A 19,134-nucleotide genomic window follows, 5' to 3' on the forward strand; every position below is an offset into this window, starting at 1 on the left:
TAATTTCCATATTCACATTTATTAAACACTATACAGTGAAGAGTTTTTGTTGTTGTTTTTGTTTGTTTTGTTTTTTTCATGTTTTTTGTAATTTGTTCAGCCATAGCGATAAAAAAAAAATCAATTTCGAAAAAAAAAGTATATCTAGCATATATACATATACTATATATGTCATATATATATATATAATAGATTTGACACTTAAAACTAGGCGTTATAAAAAAAATATTTACCAGATATACTAAACATATATATGTATGTATATTATGATTAAATGTTTAGCAAAAAGATTGTGTGTGTGTGTGTATGTGTATGTGTATTATCGGCTGTATATTGGCTATATATAGACTCAGTTCCACAGATATCAACTGGTTTAACTCTAGCTAGCATTTAGCCAAGTTGCTTTCAAGATAAATACACACATAAATATATATATACCGATTAATATATATATATATGTATATGAATAATAAAAAAAATGGTGTAATTTAAAGTACAATTAATGCAAGTATATATATTTAGTATATATATATAGTATATAGTAACTATAACTATCATATATTAACTAGTTTTTCTTTTCATTTTTTTTTTTTTGCAAATTTTTCGTACAATTTCTTGATTTATTCTCATTCTTTTTTTTTAAATAATTTTTAATGCATAATAAAAAAAAAAGTCAATATTCAATTCAGTTAAAGAGACTTACATAACTGCAATTAGCCTTAGTATTTAATAGTATTTTGCTTAGTATTTTTAATGGTATTTTTCTGGTTTTTTTGTTGAATAAAAACGTTGAAGAAACTTTTCCTCTTTTTTTTTTTTTCTTTTTTTGAATGCTTTCGATTGTACAATTGATGGGGTGAGGGGGAGGGGATGGCTTCATATATATATATATATATATATATATATATATATATATATGTATATATATAAACTACATAGACTTAAGCTAGATGAGGGCGTTTTAAGTGGATTTAGCTTAGCCTAGTTGTAGTACTCGAATCATGTTTATCATACCATTGGCCTTACAAAATTTGAAGCTACATTAAAGTTAAGTTTAAAGACTATGAGACAGCAGCGCGGGGGGCGGGGGGGCGGTAATGCCCAAGATGTTGAGCTGAGAGTGGATGGATGGGGGAGGAGGTGGGGGGAGTGGGGGGAGTGGGGATGTGGTCTGGTTGAAGTCTTAGCTAGTCCTAGCTAATGTGAATCACATTCACAATAAACTTCAACTACAACTCCAACACCAACTCCAACACCAACAACAACTGGTTAGACCAGCGCCAATTTAGACGGGCGAATACGGCGGCGGTGTTATGGAGTAGGTGGGCGATAGCAACGACAGAGATGTGGCAGAGCTATCACTGCTGCTGCTGCTGCTGCTGCTGCTCCTGCTACTCCTTCTGCTGCTGCTGCCAGCGACAGGAGCAACATCAGCCCTCGCTCGCACTGTGCACTATTGCTGGGCATCCTTGGCCACATCGTTGACAGCGGGCAGATTCACCTCCTTCATGGACTCCACTTTGGCGACGATCTTGAGCGCCGGCCCCAGCTTCATGCCCATCGCACTCACCAAATGGCTCTCCTTGAGCAGCAGCAGCGCCTGGCCATCGATCTCCTGCTGCACAAAGTCATCCACGTAGTCCTGGCAGCCGGGCAGCTTGCGTATAAATTCGCTAACCTCATCCACGCTCCAGCTCGAGATCGGCGCAATGGCGGCGGCAATGTTGTTGTTCATGCTGTTGCTGCTGCTGGGCGTGGCAGCCGCCGTTGCTGGCAGCGCTGTGACAGCGGCTGCGGCAATTGCCACCGTCGTTGCCGTCGCCGTCGCTGGCAGCTCGGCTATGATCATGCCCGGCTCGGGGCTCATCGCATCCGTTTGCATCTTCTCCTCGGCCAGCGATTCGTCCAGTTTGTCGGCCAGCGCCATGGCGTCGGCGCCAACCATGCCGATGCCGCTGCCATTGCTGCAGCTGCCGCTGTTGTTGTTGTTGCTGCTCGCGTTGCTGTTGCTGCTGGTGTTGTTGTTGTTGTTGCTCGTTTTGGCCAGACGCGCACAGCCCGGCGAGCAATAGCGCTTGCGTTTCAGCTTGCTGCGATGCTCCGGCTTGCCGCACTGCTCACACGCAACCATATCGGCGGGCAGGCCAGCCAATGGGCCGCCCACAGCAACAGCACCAACGCCACCAGCAGCAGCTGTTGCCTGTGCAGCGCTCGTTGTGGTTGTCGTTGTTGCAGCCGCTGTTGCCGCTGCTGCTGCACTCGACTTGAGATCCGTTTCCTGCAGCGCTGCTTTTTTCTCTAAAAAAAGGAAAGGCAAAAAATTACAAATTGTTCTTCTTCTGTTTTTCTTGTTGCACTTACTGGGCGGCTCGTCCTTGTCATCCTTGTCCGCATAGCGTTGCCGGGTGACCGGAAACGGCTCGTTCGCCTCCTGTATAATGAAGCCATCGATGACATGCGTCAAGACATTTGGCTTGATCATTGCCTTGGGCAAATCTTTGCCATTGCTGTTGCTGCTGCTGTTGTTGCTGTTGCTGTTGCTCGTCGTTGTTGTTGTCGATGTGGTTGTTGTGCTGCTGCCGCTGCTCGCACGCAATCCGCTGCTGGCAATGCCATTGGTAGACGCCGTACTGCTCACATTATTGCTGCTGTTGCTGCTCTTCTCCTCTTTGCTGCTGCTGCTGCTGCTGGGCAACACTGCATTGCTTTGCTTGACAACGGCAGCTGTTGCTGTTAGCTTGGTGGTCTCGCTGGCATCGCCATTGTGCAGCGCCTCGGCTGTTGTGGTTGTTGTCGTTGTCGCCGTGGAGCTGCTCGCCTCGACGCTGGCTTTGTGCGCTTCCGCTGCTGTCAGCGACGATTCGATGGGCACCAATGTTGCCGTTGGCTGCTGCTGCTGCTGTTGCTGCTGCTGCTGCTGCTGTTGCTTGGGCGTCGTCTCCTGACTGCTGTTCATGCTTACGCTCTTGGTGGGCGTGGCTGGCAGTGATGTGATGCTGTTGCTATTGCTGAGCGTCACCAGCGCCGTGCTGACCGTCGGTGTTGCTGTTGTCGCTGGCAGACCAACTGTTGCATTCATCATGGATGTCATGGCCAGTATGGGATTCTGTGTGGGTGAGCTAGCGGTTAATGTGGTGCTCGTTAGCTGCTGTTGCTGCTGCTGCTGCTGCTGTTGCACCTGTTGCTGTTGCTGCTGCTGTTGCGCCTGTTGTTGCGCCTGCTGCTGTGCCTGCTGCTGCGCCTGCTGCTGTGCCTGCTGCTGCGCCTGCTGCTGCTGCTGGTGGTGCTGAGTAGCCGCTGCTAGGCTAGCCGTAATGAGTTGCTGCTGCTGCTGTTGGTGCTGTTGCTGCAATTGCTGCGCCTGCTGCTGCAGGCTGGCGACCGTGCTGCTGGTTACCAGCGGCCCAGCGCCCTGGTTGCTGATGGTGACGACGCTGCTGCTCGGCATTGAGTTGCTCGTCTTGGCAGTGGTTTGAAAGACAGTGCCCGCCGAGGCGGACAATGCCGCCTGCAAGGCGCTCGAGGTGGCAATGCCCGCGGGAGTTGTCGTTGAGCTGACAGAGAACGGCACGCTGGTTAGCTGCAGCTGTTGTTGCTGTGCTTGCTGCTGCTGCTGCTGTTGCTGCTGTTGTTGTTGCTGCTGCTGCTGCTGTTGGTGTTGCTGCTGCTGCTGCTGCGTGGGCTGCGACTGTTGCACCACAATTTGCTGTATGATATTTTGTTGATGCTCGCGCTGCTGTTGCTGCTGCGCCTGTTGCTGCTGCTGCACCTGCTGCAATTGATGCTGCAGCAGTTGATTGTGCAACTGTTGCTGCTGCTGCTGTTGCTGCTGTGCCTGCTGCTGCTGCGCCTGCTGCGAGGCAATAAACGTATTTGGCGCCACCTGCAAAATTTGCTGCGCTGTGGCATTTGTCAACGTCTGTTGCTGTTGCGTTTGCTGCGTCTGCTGTTGCTGCTGCTGTTGTTGCTGCTGCTGCTGCTGCTGTTGTTGCTGCTGCTGCTGGGCTTGCTGCTGCTGTTGCTGTTGCAGCTGCAGCAGTTGGTGCTGCAACATCTGCTGCTGCAACAGCTGCTGGTTCTTCATGATCTGCAACTGTTGCTGCTGCTGTTGCTGCTTATCAACGCCGCTTGCCTGCAACGTCTGCCCGTTCTGCAGTGTTATGGGCGTGCCCGTGCTCATGACCACCATCCTAAGGAGAGACAAATAGACAGATTAGCAATTGCTCTCTATATCTATGCATATCTATGCTGCACCACTTGCACCACCTGTGCACCACTTACTTGTTGCCCGCCGTCGTCACCACCTGATGCAGATTGGCAGCGGCCGCTGCTGCTGCTGCCGCCGCCGCCTGCTGTTGCTGTTGCTGCTGGACGGCCAAGTGCTGGGTGAGCGCATTGCTGTTCACCTGCCCGGCCTGCGCCTTGTTGCCGCCGGCACCCACCTGGCCGTTCTCCGTCTTCAGGGTGGGCAGAGCGGGCCGCACCGGCTGCTGCTTGTTGCGCATCTTCGCCTTGAGCAAACTCTGATTCTGCGCCGTCTGCGTGGACACCGAGCTGGCCGGTCGCACCTGTGCCCCATTGTGCGGCAAGATGGGCGCGCCTGTCCGCTGCAGCTGTGCCGTCAACTGCTGCTGCTGCAACACCGCCTGCTGCTGCGTGGCCAGTTGCTGTTGCGCCGCCTGCTGCTGCTGCTGTTGCTGCTGTTGCTGTTGCTGCTGCTGCTGTTGCTGTTGCTGCTGGGCGTTTGCCTGTTGCTGCTGCTGCGTCTGTTGCTTGGGCGCCAGCGCGTCTAGCTGAGCTCGCGCCTTATTCGGCGTCTGCGTCACATTGCACTGAATTATCTCTGCAGGAGCGGGAAGGAGCAAAGGAGAGAGAGAGAGAGAATGTTAGATTAGTTTCTAGTTAGCTAACGATGAGGACATTCCTTCCTATAGCTTGATATTCGCTCTCAACTTGTTCGACACATTATATACTCTCGATAGAACTAGTTCCGAATTCCCGCTCAACAAGTTCATTCGTTCACATACGCGATCTATGCATCATCCGTGCCCACAGTTCACTTGTGTAACTCCATGAAGTACCATCAATCAATCACAGATTGGAACTAGTTCCAGCTCGCAACTAGTTCATTAGTTAACGTATTTTCTATATATATCTTACGTCAATGGCTCACATCTACTAATCAATGGAGTATAATTGTTCAACCACAGATTGGAACTAGTTCCGAAATTCTACTGAACTAGTTCATTCGCTTGCATACTCTCAATTTACACATATTCCGTGCATAGCTCCTACTTCTGCCATTCGATGGAGTATAACTCATCATATCATAGAGTGGAACTAGTTCCAGTTCGCGACTAGTTCATTAGCTGATATATATTCTATACAATTTCCATGTGTCTGGCTCACTTCTACTAATCAATAGAATAAAGTTCATCAACCACCGATTGGAACTAGTTCCGAAGTCCCACTGAACTAGTTCATTCGGTTGCATACTCTCAATTTACACATATTCCGTGCATAACTCCTACTTCTGCTTTTTGATGGAGTACAACTAATCAATCATAGAGTGGAACTAGTTTCAGTTCACTACTAGTTCATTAGCTGAAATATATTCTATACAATTTCCATGTGTCTGGCTCACTTCTACTAATCACTGCAATAAAATTTATCAACAACCGATTGGAACTAGTTCCGAAATTCTACTGAACTAGTTCATTCGCTTGCATACTCTCAATTTACACATATTCCGTGCATAGCTCCTACTTCTGCCATTCGATGGAGTATAACTCATCATATCATAGAGTGGAACTAGTTCCAGTTCGCGACTAGTTCATTAGCTGAAATATATTCTCTACAATTTCCATGTCTTTGGCTCACTTCTACTAATCAATAGAATAAAGTTCATCAACCACCGATTGGAACTAGTTCCGAAGTCCCACTGAACTAGCTCATTCGCTTGCATACTCTCAATTTACACATATTCTGTGCATAGCCCCTACTTCTGCTATTTGATGGAGTACAACTAATCATAGAGTGGAACTAGTTCCAGTTCTCTACTAGTTCATTAGCTGAAATATATTTTATACAATTTCCATGTCTTTGGCTCACTTCTACAACTCAATGGAGTACGTTTAGTCAACTTTAGACTGGAACTAGTTCCAAATGTTCATTTGCGGTACTTACGATTCTGTTGGGTCTGGAGCGCCTGATGCGTCGCCGGCTGCTGGATGAACATGCTCGACGTATGATCCGGCTGACCGCGCAATATAATCGGATTCGCACCGAAATTGGGCCAGAACCACGGGCCGAGCTGCATCTGCTGCCCGGTGGCCGCGTTCTGCAGCGGACTGATGAGCTGCGCCGCCTGGGCAGCCGTCACACCTGGCAGGGTGGACTGCGACACCTGGACACATTGCTGTGTGGTGGTCTGCTGCTGCTGTTGCTGCTGCGTCTGGGCATTGCCAGCGCCACCGCTGGCGGCCTGAACCGTGTTCGTTGTGGTGGTCACCTTCTGCACCACCTTCTGCTGCAGCTTGGCCTGGCCATCGGTGGTGAGGCCCACCTTCGAGGCGGTGACGGCCAGAGCGGCCTGCTGGGCGGCAGCGGCCGCAGTCAGCTGTTGCTGCTGCTGTTGCGTCAATTGCTGCTGCTGCTGTTGTTGCTGCTGCTGCTGTTGCTGCTGCTGTTGTTGCTGCTGTTGCTGCTGCTGCTGCTGTTGCTGTTGCTGCTGTGCCGCCGCCGCCTGCATCGAGTGCAGCAGACTCTGCTGCTGCGGCGAAATCACATTCACCGGCGATATGAGCAGCGTCTGCGGCGACTGGCTCGAGGGTATCGCATAGGTGCCGCCGGCGAAGCTCGCCTGTCCGCCAATCATCTGCTTGGCGTTCTGCGTGGTTGTCGTTATCATCTGCGGCCCGCTGCCCTGGAAGTGCTTGCTGGCGATCACCTGGATCGGCTGCTGGCCGAGCGTTGCCGGCAATAGATTGCCGGAGACGATCATCTGCGGGTAGATGAAGCCCGTCGAGGGCTGCATCAGCTGCACGGTGCGGCCGTTGGCCCAATCGCCGGGCACTCCGCCGGTGGCAGCAGCCAGCTGCATGGGCGACATTGTGCTGATTGCTGCCGAGTGTTGTTGCTGCTGTTGTTGTTGCTGTTGCTGCTGTTGCTGTTGCTGCTGCTGTTGTTGCTGAACAACTTGTTGTTGTTGTGCTGCCGCTGCTGCTGCTGCCGCCGCTGCCTGTTGCGCCGGACTGCCGGCAGCAGCAGCAGCAGCAGCGGCCGCCGCAGCAATTGATGCCGCTGCAGCCGCTGCACTGCCATCGCCGGCCGCCGTCAACTGTTGCAGCTGCAACTGTTGCAGCTGTGTCGTCTGACTGGCGTCCAATAGACTTGTTGCATGCTTCAGTTCGTTGCTATTGCCGCTAGTGTTGCCGCTGTTGCCGCTATTGTTGTTGTTGCCGCCGCCGCCATTGTTGCTGTTGCCGGCACCAACAACATTGTTGCTATTGCCGCTAGCATTGTGTGTGGGAAACTCCTGCTTAACCTGTATGGCCGTATACGGATAGAATTGCTGAAATTGCTCTGCCGAAATTTGCAGTGGCACCGCCGCAGCGGATGCCACCTGTTGGGCGGGGCTCTGTGATTTCTCCAGCGTGCCGCCAACAACTGTTGCTGTTGCTGTTGCTGCTGCTGCTGCTGCTGCTGTCGCTGCTGATGTTGCTGCTGCTGCTGCCGCTGCTGCTGCTGCTACACGCGATGTGGGCGTGCTGGAACGTGAACGCGAACGCGAAACACTGCGTGAGCGAGCGTTGTTGTTGTTGTTGTTGTTGTTGTTGCTGTTGCTGTTGGGTGTTGTTGCTGCTGTGGGTGTTGTTGCTGCTGTCGGTGTTGTTGCTGTGCGTCGCGGCGTTTGCGCTGTATTTGAGGCAATTGATGTGGGCGTGCTGCTTTTGATGTGATTATTGTTGCTCGATTGTGTATTGTTGTTGTTATTGTTGTTATTAGTGTTGTTATTGTTGTTGTTATTGTTGGTGGTGCAACTGTTGTTGTTGTTATTATTATTATTATTGTTGTTGTTGTTGCCAATGCCTGGATGCGGCGGACTAGCGAAATCGTATTTCTCGTCAAATGTTATTCCAGCCTTTTGAGCCAAAGTCTCCAAACACTTTAACGGTCGCTCAATATGTTGCTGCTGTTGCTGTTGTTGCTGCTGCTGCTGCTGCTGTTGCTTATGTTGCTGCTGTAACTGTTGTAGCTGTTGCGTTGCTGTTTGCAACTTGTCGCTGTTGCCGTTGTTGCTACTGCTGCTTCTTATATTCGAATTGTCCTTTAGTGGTAGCGCAGTTGTTGTTGTTGTTGATGTTGTGGTCGTTGTTGTTGCTGCTGTTGCTGTTGATGCTGCGGCCGTTGTTAGAATTGTTGCTGCTGCCGATGTGTTTGTTGTTGTTGCTGTTGTTTCGCTTTCAGTGTCCGCTCTGCATTAACCAGAATGAGAAAGAGAGAAAGAGGGAGAGATGGCATAAAAATTAGTTCAAACTAATTTGTATCATATGCAATAAACACACACACTCAGCTAGGCTTAAGCATGCACACAATCACATATACATATGTATATTTATACACACACACACACTTGCAACGTTTTCGGCGACCGCGCTTGGCATGCAACATTTTCGCACAACAATGTCAAACAAATAAATATGAAAAACAGCGCCGCTAAAAAGGCGAGCTTAAAAGCAATGCAAATTGCACTCAAACTGCAAACAGGTTGGCAGCACCCGCCATTTACATGCAAGCAGCAGACAAAAATAAATCAAATAAAATCAAATAACAAAAAGCAATACGAAAACAACAGCAAAAGCCAAAACCAAAGCGCGGGTAATAGATGCTCGCTTACGCGAGTCCTCTCCCACTCTCTCGCTCTGTCTCAATCACACACAAAAAGCTCGGCGTAGACAGAGCGAGCATTAAAGGCAAAGATCATTCATATAAATAAACCAATTAATATGAAAGATATTACTTGATTCATGAATAGCAAACGATTAAATTTATTGTTAAATAATTGCCACTAACACTTATAATTATACTTATCTACAAAATAGTTTGGTTATTAAATATTAATATATTAAATATGATTTTAATTATGTATTTACAATTGGTTTTAATTATGAATTATATATTATTGTTATACTATATAACGTTTTATACTAGTTTCCAATAAACTTCAGCTTTGATCTGCTCTGCCCAACTCCTTATTCACATTTACCTTTTGCAATCATTAACCCATATAACGGTAAATGTAGCTCACATAATGTCAGCGTACACATACAATTCTCTCTCTCTCACACACACACCAATAAACGTGTGTTAGTTACTCAAAAGAGGTCATTTGTGATGCAAAAGTCTGCATATGCAAATACACATACACAAACACACACAAACACCTAAGCCCCGGACAACATTTATATACATATGTACATATGTATGTATAGATTATTATGATTTTATTTTGTTGCGCTCTTCCTCTATGGCCATCAATTGGTAACTGTAAACAAGCTGAGACTGGCAAGAGCTGCCAGTGAATGAGCGATGCAGCTGGAGTGGATGCGTGGGAGAGACAAACAGGAGAGAAGAAGAGTGGAAATGAAACATAAACAAGAGGAAGAGACAAACAGAGAGAGAGTTGCATATGCAGTTACTGTTATGTGGGAGTCTTGCAGCCCAATAACATATTAATGTTATATGCATAGAAGGCCGAATGTTCAAAGTTCAGAAGTGCAAAAAGAATAAGTTTTGCATTTGATTGTTGCTATGACCACGAAATACATATGTACATACATATGTACACACATTGTATGTATGTATGTCAGCATCGCAATTAGATAGCGTTAAGCTCCAGTCCGAATTTAGTTAGGAAAATTTAGAACGCTTAGTGATGGTTTTCAAATTTCACACCGCTGCAGCTTAGAGTCAAATATTTTTTCAGGCGTTGCCAAACTTCATAGTTCAAAGACCTACAGTAAAACCTCACAATGTTTTAGTTTGAATAAGACAAGGTAACCACACCAACATCCATTTCCATTCCAAGCCACCTCCTAATCTCCCAATCTAAGCTCCCCGCAATGCCCGTGAGGCATATAAAAAATATACGTAAAAGGAAAAACAAAATACTGAGAAGCAAAAAAAAACTACAACAGCAGAGGCCAAAGGAGCCGGCACAGCATTAGTTAGGGTTACCCCTGGCAACAATACAACGACAGCCACAGAAGAAACGGGGGTGGAGCAGCAGTGGGCGGTTTTCGCAAACCATGAAATCGGTCAGGGGTGTTTGAAATGCAATGCATGTGGGAGGGTTGCTGTTGGTTTCCCTCTGGGGTATGCTAAGGTTGCACGCCCCCACGTGAAGCACCGCAAACAGCAAAGAGCAAACGAAAGCTGGTAGAACGAAACAAATAAAAAGGAACGATGAAAAAAATGCCGACTAGACGCCGTGCCAGACACAGCAGCATCCTTTTCAACGTCACAAAAAAAATAATAATAATACGAATAATATAAAAAACACACACACGCGAACTTGCAGCTTAAGACTGGTTTGATGTTTGCTTGTATGCATACATACATATGTATGTGTATGTCGTGCGTGTGAGTAATTTCTAGGAGAGTAAAAAAGAGTGAGAGCCTCTGAGTGTATGTGTCAGCTCAATGTGAGTGGAACGCAGAAGCGTCGTTGCGATTGACAATCCAAGAACAATAATAATATTAATGCTGCTCAGCCATCACCAAGTTGATGTTTGCTTCGAAACCAAATCAAGTTTCAGGAAGATTGATAACAAGCCGAGAACACCAACAAAAACGAGCATGCGCTCAAAAGCAATATTTGAGAAAATAAAATAAAAAAAAATTCAAAAGAGAAGTGTGAGTGAAGGTTAGAGCGAGATAGGAGAGGGAGAGCGCGCGCAGCTTGTATGTAGGCGAGAGAAGCAGAACATGAAATTCAAATTGTTGCGAGAAACATGCGTGCAAAATTACGTTTGGTGGTTGGGGCATTAAACCTGTACACGATGTAGGTGGTGACGGGGATGCGACGAAAATAGTTGACTACATATTGATTATACGAACCGGTTTCATTTCTACATGCCAGGCCATAGCCACTAACAACTTACTCACTCACACTTATACGATTGCGAATACATATACAATACAGTGCGGAGCATTGATGTCGCCCTTGTCAGAGTCGGTTGCCAATGCTCGAAAGTGTGAGCGGGATAACAATACTTTCCTGCTCAAACTCAACACACAAACATACACACACTAACACTTCTGTGCCAAATGGATGAGAGCGCAAGCATGAGTCGGTGTGAGAGTAGAGTTGCCAGCAAGCACAAAAAAAATTGCATAAATATTTAATATATTTCAATCTATATTAAAACAAAAGTGAAAAGGCATGGCATGCATATATTTGTTTATAATTGATTAAATGTTACAGGGAAGCAATACAAATTTGAAACTACAGATGGTACACGGAAAAATCATATAAAATGGATCTTATATTTATATTTCTCAAATCAGTAATGAAGTTTTTTTTTAACAGATGGCAACACTAACCACGCGTCTCATATTTTGTTTACTTCCAACTATGGGCGCCCACGCGCAAGCAAGCGAGAGAGCGAATGCACTCCACTAATTGTTGTTTCTGTTGCGGTTTTATTTTAGTTTCTTCTTCTTGTTCTTTGGCGCGGTGCTCCCGCTGCCTATAATGCCGCCTGCAGTTTCAATTTCGGCCAACAATTGTGTTGTTTGGCTTAGAACTTTTGCTTTTCAAACTGTGAAAAGTATAAGAAAAATCAACCACCAACAAATTTACAAGCACACACATTCACACGTCGCTTGCATTGCGAAATTCGCTGCGTGTGTGTGTGTGCGAATGTATGATTTATAAACACTGCATGAGCTGAGCAGATGGAGCAACAAAAAAAAAAAAAAAAAAAACTCGTTTGGGAAGAGAGTTTCAAGTACAACTTCGATTATGATGAGACGTCAAACAGAAACTGCACACAGATACACACACACGACAGGCATACACCAGCACTCGCATATGCATTCAATGGGCTTTGTACACATTTGTTGTTATTAGTCGCAGTGTTGAAAAACGTCGCGCTGTTGAGCTGCGCGCCAAACACGGTACACTGCAATTAACAGCAACATTTTGAGAAAAAAACGTATAAATATTTATATTGATAAATATATATATGAAACACTATATAAAATAAAATAGATATAAAAACAAGTGTGTACACGCAGCATAGAATATTTTTATTTGTTTTGCGCTGCGAGGGTCACACTCGAAGCTAAACTGAGTCGCGGCGCGATGTAATAATAACAAATACACAAGTAAAAGCAACGCAAGAGCAAAAGAGAGAGTGCAAGAGCAAGAAATTCGTGTATGTAAGTGCGTGTGCAGAAAAAAATAACAACATTAGTAATAAGCAATAATAACACGAGTGCATTGACACACATATAGATATATGTCTGACCATGTGCATGTGTGAGTGAGTGAGTGTATGTGTGTGTGTGTAGTGTTTGCCAGCAAATGTAATATTGTATCTAATAACTTAAATAAAAAGCGAAACAAAACAAAAACAAAAAATCAAGAAACACAAAATACCTTTTTTGCATAAACTTCAATGCACGACGATCCATTATTCAAAATAAAAACAATTTGTATAATAAATTAATAGTATGCATGCGGCGACGTCAGCGGCGACGGCGCTGCAGCAGCGACGACAGCGATGTTCTGTTGTTTTTTGCTGTTACTTTGACGGCGACTGCGACTGCGAGTGCTGCTGCTGCGGCTGCTGATGCTGCTATTCTGCTGCTGCTGTTGCGACTGCTGATTGTTTTTATTGTTGTTGGCAGCATATTGCTGCTGCTATTGCGTTTGTGTAATTTTCTTTTATGTTGTTGGTGTTTTTAATTTGCTGTAGGTTACAAATATATGAGATAAACACATACACACACAAACGTATATAAATTTATATATATATATATATATATACATATACGGAGAGTACAGGCAATAAACATATATATGTACATATAAAACAGGCAAAAAAACGTAAAACTTTGTTGCAAGGCAAGCGCAACACAACAACAAGAAAACATACAAAAATGTACACAAAAAAATGTCTCGCAGAGCGTCAGCCTCAGTCGGTGTATCTGTGTGTATACATATGTGAGTGTGTGTGTATATATGTATGTATATTGGTAGTCCGTTCGGATCTGTCTGTGTGTGCGTGTGTTTGTGTGCTTGTACGCTGTCTGAGACTTCGACTGCGACTGCGACTGAGGCGTGTAAATGAACGTTTCGTGCACGAGAGCAATAATTAGTACGTACGTCCACTCGCTGCAGCGGCTGCGTCGACGTCAACGTTGACGTTGGCTCAGAACTAATGCAATGCCTGGCTTTCACAGTTTATTCATTTTTGTATTCTTTTTTATATGTATTATGCTGCATAGTCCAAGCACCTGTACACGTGATGTGCGTGGGCGCCCGTGCAGGGTATATGGGGTAAGGGGGGGGTATTGGGCTTTAACTATTGTTGTGTGTCTCAGCTTACATAAAACGCGGCGGCGGCGACAACTCTAGCAACATATTTTTTGTTAGGCGGCACACAATTTCACTGCTCGCTTTGACAGCGGCTGCGACTGCGACTGCGACGCCGGCAGCATAACTTTTCACTTTGCAGCATGTATCTTGTATCCTTTTGGAATTTGTTTAACTTGAACTTGCAACACTAAAAAAATATTGTAAAAAATCCAGTTGTTAATTTGCGGATTTAGTTAGTCTGGATGCATACATGAGCGTTTGCATATACGGCATGCATGTATGAGTGAGTATCTGTGTGTACGAAGCGCGACGCGTTGTATCTTTTAGCTCGACTAGCGGTTTGGACAGATCGGCGCGAGCGAGCAAAACAAAACACAAACCGTGCGCCTCCAAGTTGAATTTTAGACTGAAACGCGCGCAGACGGCGGCAACTCTGCCGAAACAAAATGAAGCACCACCGCGCATGTGTATTGGTGACTGTGTGTGTTAGCCTTAGCAGGGTTGGCAGGCAGCTGGGTGAGGAAAACGAGTTTAACCACACACACACACGCGCACCGATAACACGTACAGCGAAATATTTCTCTATAACAAATGCGGGTGTGTAAGTGCGATGCCAATATCGAGGCATATGCCCCAGCCATTGGGTGTGAGTGCGACTGCAATAGCGCCACGCACGACTCGCTGTTTGCAGCGTTTTGTTGTGTGCGCTTTGGGGGTGTGTGCGAACGAAAGAAAAAATGTACGTGAACAAAAAAGAAGAAAAAAAAAAAAAAACGAGGCTACACAGCTGGCGGGCATGTGTATTGTATTTGCTTTTGCTTTCGCGCCCGTTGTGGCGCATTCATCCATCCACATGTATGTATGTGTGTATGCATGTGTGTATCTAAGAGTGAGTACCTCTGTATGTGTGTGTATGTGTCGTGCTGTCATCCACCCTGCCCGCTACTTTTGGCACTGCTGCCCTTGTCGACGAGCGAGAGACCAGTTTTCTGTGTCTCTATACTCGAATGTCGTTTCTCGCTGTGGCTGTTGTTGTTGCTGATACTGCTGTTGGCTTGCTTGCTATACTTCATCTTCTTTTTTCGATATCGCATTTGCCACCACCACACCTTCGCATACGCCTATACAGACACACAAACATACATACGCACACATACTGATATACATGCATATAAATATACATACGCACATACCTGAGCGGACTAGCAAACGACAGCGGCTTTATTTTATTATTAGTTTTGCTTGTCGACCTCACCCGGGACCGTGGGTCGCATCGGGCGATGGTGGGGGGTGCCACGGTTGTAGCGCAAAGAGGCAATCGTTCGCTTTGGCTTGCTCTCTCTCTCTCTCGTTCGTACAGTGGCCTGAGCTTCATTATTATGATTTGAATTGCATTTTCTTTCCGTTTCCTTTTATGTTGCTGTTGTTGTTGCTGGTGGTGGTGCTGCTGCTGTTGCTACTAATATTGCCGAATCGACATTTTCATTTGTAATGCCATGCGCTTCGCGTGGATATGGCTGTGACTGATGACACCCGGTGATTTAGCACACACGTTTGCTGATTTTTTTTGCTGTTATGACATACATACATATGGCGTTGGCACAGTGTACAACTGCTATTAAAGTACTGTCGAATATTCTGAATACATATATTACTTTTAAGAGTTGTAACTTTCTTATATGAAGTCATATAAATAAATATCTTGCTCTTTTATTTTTTGCAATTGAGTATACTTTTGCAAAGGTGACTTGAAATAATATATATGTAATATATTGCTTATACAAACGATAAACATATGTTTTAATTAATCTGTATTAATTGATTTATGTTTGTATATTAAAGGTTTTTATTATAACAAATCAATTTAAGCATTTTATTTTATATTAAATTATTTTGAATATAAAATACTTTGATATCGAACGTGCAAATATATTCCACGCTTGCACCACTGTGCCTTGACAGAAGCACTAGCATTCCATTTTTCATTTTGTTGTTGGACTGTGAGAGCGGCCCCCATATAGCTAGCTGTTCGTCGCTGTGTGCGCCGCTTTGGGCTGTTCTTGTAGTCATGTCAAATGTTCATCGTTATATGTATGCCAGTATGTTTGTCTCTCGTTAATGTTGTTCTTGTTGTTTTTGGGCCGCGGCTGGCAATGACAGGCGACGTTGATGTGAGGCACTTTGCTGCGGAGCCGGACGATGGATGGTACGAAACATTTTTGTGTTCCGTTCGTGTGTTTTGTTGTTGTTGTCGTTGTTGTTGTGTGTTGCTGCAGCCGCCATATTATTTCTACGCTTGTTAAGTGTTTTTGCCTGCTGTTTCTCTCTTCTCTATTATGCCTTTTATTTGGTTTTTGATTGTGGCCCGTTCATGTGTATGTGTGTGTGAGTGTGTCCGCTGATCCGGCTTCATCTTTGGCTGGACTGTGTGTGTGTGTATTGGATTTTTTTTTATGATTGGACTTTTGTATTTTTTTTGTTTTCGTATATCTGTACGTAGGTTTTTCTTATTAGTTGGACAGGCTCTTCTTCTTGCGTCTTATTCAACTGTACAAAAAGCCATGCGGAGCATGCGCTCTTTTTTTTTTTTCTATATGTACGTTTCGAATTATGAACTCGATACTTGTTGGGTCTGCCTGCGGTTGTTGTTGTTGGTGCTGGTGGTGTTGCTGTCGCTGCTGGCGCTGGTTGGGGGGTCGTTGGCGTTTGGCGCCGCAGTGTGAGCGAGCGCACGAGTGTGTGTCCAATGCTTCAGCATGAGCTGCCCTGCGTGTGAGCAGTTCTGCTTGTGTGCGTGTATGTGTGCCTTTGTATATTTTATACAAAATTGACAAATGTATAATCAGCGTAAATTGCTTTGCGCGTGCTTTTTTTCACTGGCATCAATTTGGCTTGGTGCGTTCTCGCTCGCGCTCTCTCGCTCTCTCTCTCTCTGTCACTCTATCTCGCTGCTGGCTCACTTGCGCTCATTAGCGCAGCACGCTCGCTTGTGACTGTGTGTGTGCGGGTATGTGAGTCTGTCGGTGTGTTGTAATTGCCTCACTCTCACACACATACATATTAGCTCTGGCATTGTTATCGTTAGAATTTCCTTCACCATTTTTGAAAAAAAAAAACCTTGGAATTATCAACATCTGCATACACACATATGTACATACATGTACATACATACATATATACACATGCATACGACAGCCCGACTGGGGTGTCATTCGGGGCGTATAAGATTGCTTTGCGCACGTCTGTATGTGTGTGCGAGTGTGTGTTGATTCAACTATCAAAATGGGTTGCTGATTGCTGGCTTCGCTTTGTTTCTGCCTTTGCTATTGTAATGAAGTCTGAGCTCAGCGCCTAGGCGTGGTCAGCTCAGCGCCAATTCAACCGTTAGCTAGCCGAAACGTACGAAGCTCTGATTTAAAAATAAATCTACAGCAAATACACTTCATGCGTGATTGCATGTGCTTGCGCGTGTTTTTCTTAGATATGTATGTAATGTATGTATGTATGTATGTTTGTATGTTTGTATGCATGCAGCTATGCTGCTTATTAACCTCTCGTATTACAATAGCAATCGACTGATCGATTCACCCTTGTTCCTGTCCTTGCCCAGCTCCTCCTGCGTAGCGCACACACGCAGTCGCTATGCTCGCACGCATGCAGATGTGAATGCCCAGGCGCAGTGCCGTACGGTTCTTTCTTCTTCAACATTTTCGTTCGGTTTTGGCGACATTTGTATGCGCTCTTCGTTGCCATCAGTAATGGTGTTTGATGAGCTATGCACATGCTATGTTTGAAGATTGAAAAATGGAATGCAATTTTTTTATTTTTTTTATTAACGATTCGTTTGATTTGAAAATAAAAGTCATGGGAGCCAAGCATGACAGCTAATTGCATTATTCATTATTTTTAGCTCAAAATCTTAAAGCAAGACATACTTAATAATATACTAGCTTACGATATAAAAATAATTAATTTTTATTTAGTCCCTGCTAGCTAAACATGTTTGTAGTTAATCCCTCTTGAGAATTGATGCAAACCCCATCGAGGAGGTACGAACTGTACCGCTGGCTGGATGCGCTACTGACTGGGGCAAGGGTAGTTCCTTTATATCAGTCACTGTTCTCGACAAAAGGGTTGAACTTTGGCACTTACCACGCACACACACACGCACACTCACCCATAACATCATCATTGTATCGTCCCTTTTGACCCGCGCAACCCTCCTTTCATTTCACCCTTCTCTCTGTTTTCCTGTCTCCATTTTACGCCGCATTGCGAATGCATTGCCAAAAGCAAATATTCAACAAATACCCCCAAAAATATTGCCACTATTCAGTGGAATATGCCAAATGCAACCCCTAACCATGCTAAGGGCTGTTTCTCATTATTCTTGTTGTTGTTGTTGTTGTTGCCATGGCAAAGAAGTTGAGCCTGGACCGGAACTATGCCCGACCGACGCAGATCTCAACTCTTAAAGGACACGGGGCGAGGGTTGGGGAGATCAGGGGTGCTTATGAGACCATCACAGGTAAATCTGCTACGAAATCTGAAGAGAGAAAAAGTTGTTAAACTAATCTTGAAGTTCTTGAGTTTCTATCGAAACTTTTAAAAGAGATTTAAGTAAAAATATATTTTTCTTAAATGAAAATGCTATTGATAAACTAATCCTATCACAAAATATTGCTTTTCACGCATTTTCGAAGTTTTTCAAAATGTTCTGAAGTAAGTTTACTAAAAAAATGGATTTCTTGACGTTTTTATGGAGTTTTAGACGTGATTTGAAAAAATGAAAGGAATTTTCATAGTACTGAAATTCGGTTGAATAGATAATACAGCTTCTTCACTTCTGCTGCTTCGACTTATCTTCTTCTTATCGTCTATCTATCACATTAAGATTTCATAAAATCCTTTTTAATCCTTATATTTCACATTTCAAACCATTTTAAGAACGTTTCTAATTAATCTTATCTAATCAATCTTATCTCTATACATTTTTGACACCTGCAAGTAAAGTTCTATTTGGGGACTGTACTTTGATCGACAGCTAATTCGTTGGACTGATATAAAGACTATATATAGATATATATATATATTGTTAAGTTGATGTTAAGATAAGATTATTTTAGGGTAAGATGTGAATGTGGACAATTGGTATATAGAAATTGGGGAATCGAGTATATGTATAATATGTGAAAATACTTCAGATTTGGAAACGCTGTTTATGGAATTCCAGAGCAGGGGCATAAAATAAAATCAAGCTGTAAAGGTAGAAACCCATTAGTAGAGTATGGAAGCCTAGAAACAGAAAACGTCATATGTGGGATACTTATGTACATATGTATATAAGACCAAGAATCAAGAATAAGAAGTCTACATGAAAATTAGTGTGTGGGAATCGAATACCTCTAGATTAGAGCTTATTGAGTGATTATTATGGAAACATAGCTCATGGATACCCAAAATTAGGGATCCTAGAAACATGGAAATCTAGTAAAGGTAAACTTAATAGTTCGAGACTGATTAGA

At 44.6% G+C, this 19,134-nt stretch overlaps 2 protein-coding genes across 8 annotated transcripts in view; one reads left to right on the forward strand and one right to left on the reverse strand.

Annotated features, from left to right (window-relative positions):
* On the reverse strand, positions 1-14,017 carry ph-p (polyhomeotic proximal). 6 transcript variants are annotated; one of them, XM_089264967.1, is made up of 6 exons: positions 13,620-14,017; positions 12,668-12,980; positions 6,187-8,477; positions 4,282-4,843; positions 2,362-4,190; positions 1-2,298 (listed from the first exon to the last, which is right to left on the reverse strand). In XM_089264967.1, exons 2-6 carry the CDS (start codon positions 12,700-12,702, stop codon positions 1,454-1,456), a joined length of 5,562 nt encoding a protein of 1,853 aa, XP_089121093.1. In that variant the 5' UTR covers positions 12,703-12,980; positions 13,620-14,017; the 3' UTR covers positions 1-1,453. The 6 variants fall into 6 exon arrangements, with proteins under 6 accessions (XP_089121093.1, XP_089121092.1, XP_089121095.1 ...); XM_089264966.1 differs by having other exon boundaries at positions 13,397-14,017; XM_089264969.1 differs by lacking the exons at positions 12,668-12,980; positions 13,620-14,017 and adding an exon at positions 8,630-8,791 and having other exon boundaries at positions 2,362-3,259; positions 3,851-4,190.
* The window catches only part of D2hgdh (D-2-hydroxyglutaric acid dehydrogenase), a 16,232-nt gene continuing 9,432 nt past the window's right edge, over positions 12,335-19,134 (forward strand). The window contains exon 1 of one of the 2 annotated variants that reach the window (XM_089264970.1): positions 12,335-12,447. The gene's annotated coding sequence lies outside the window, so the exon portion shown is untranslated. The remainder of the gene's footprint in view (positions 12,448-19,134) is intronic. The other variant, XM_089264972.1, reaches the window with a different exon arrangement.

Source organism: Drosophila navojoa, chromosome X, assembly GCF_054131105.1.
Source record: "Drosophila navojoa isolate 15081-1374.11 chromosome X, UAZ_NAV_1.0, whole genome shotgun sequence".
NCBI classification, from domain to species: domain Eukaryota; kingdom Metazoa; phylum Arthropoda; class Insecta; order Diptera; family Drosophilidae; genus Drosophila; species Drosophila navojoa.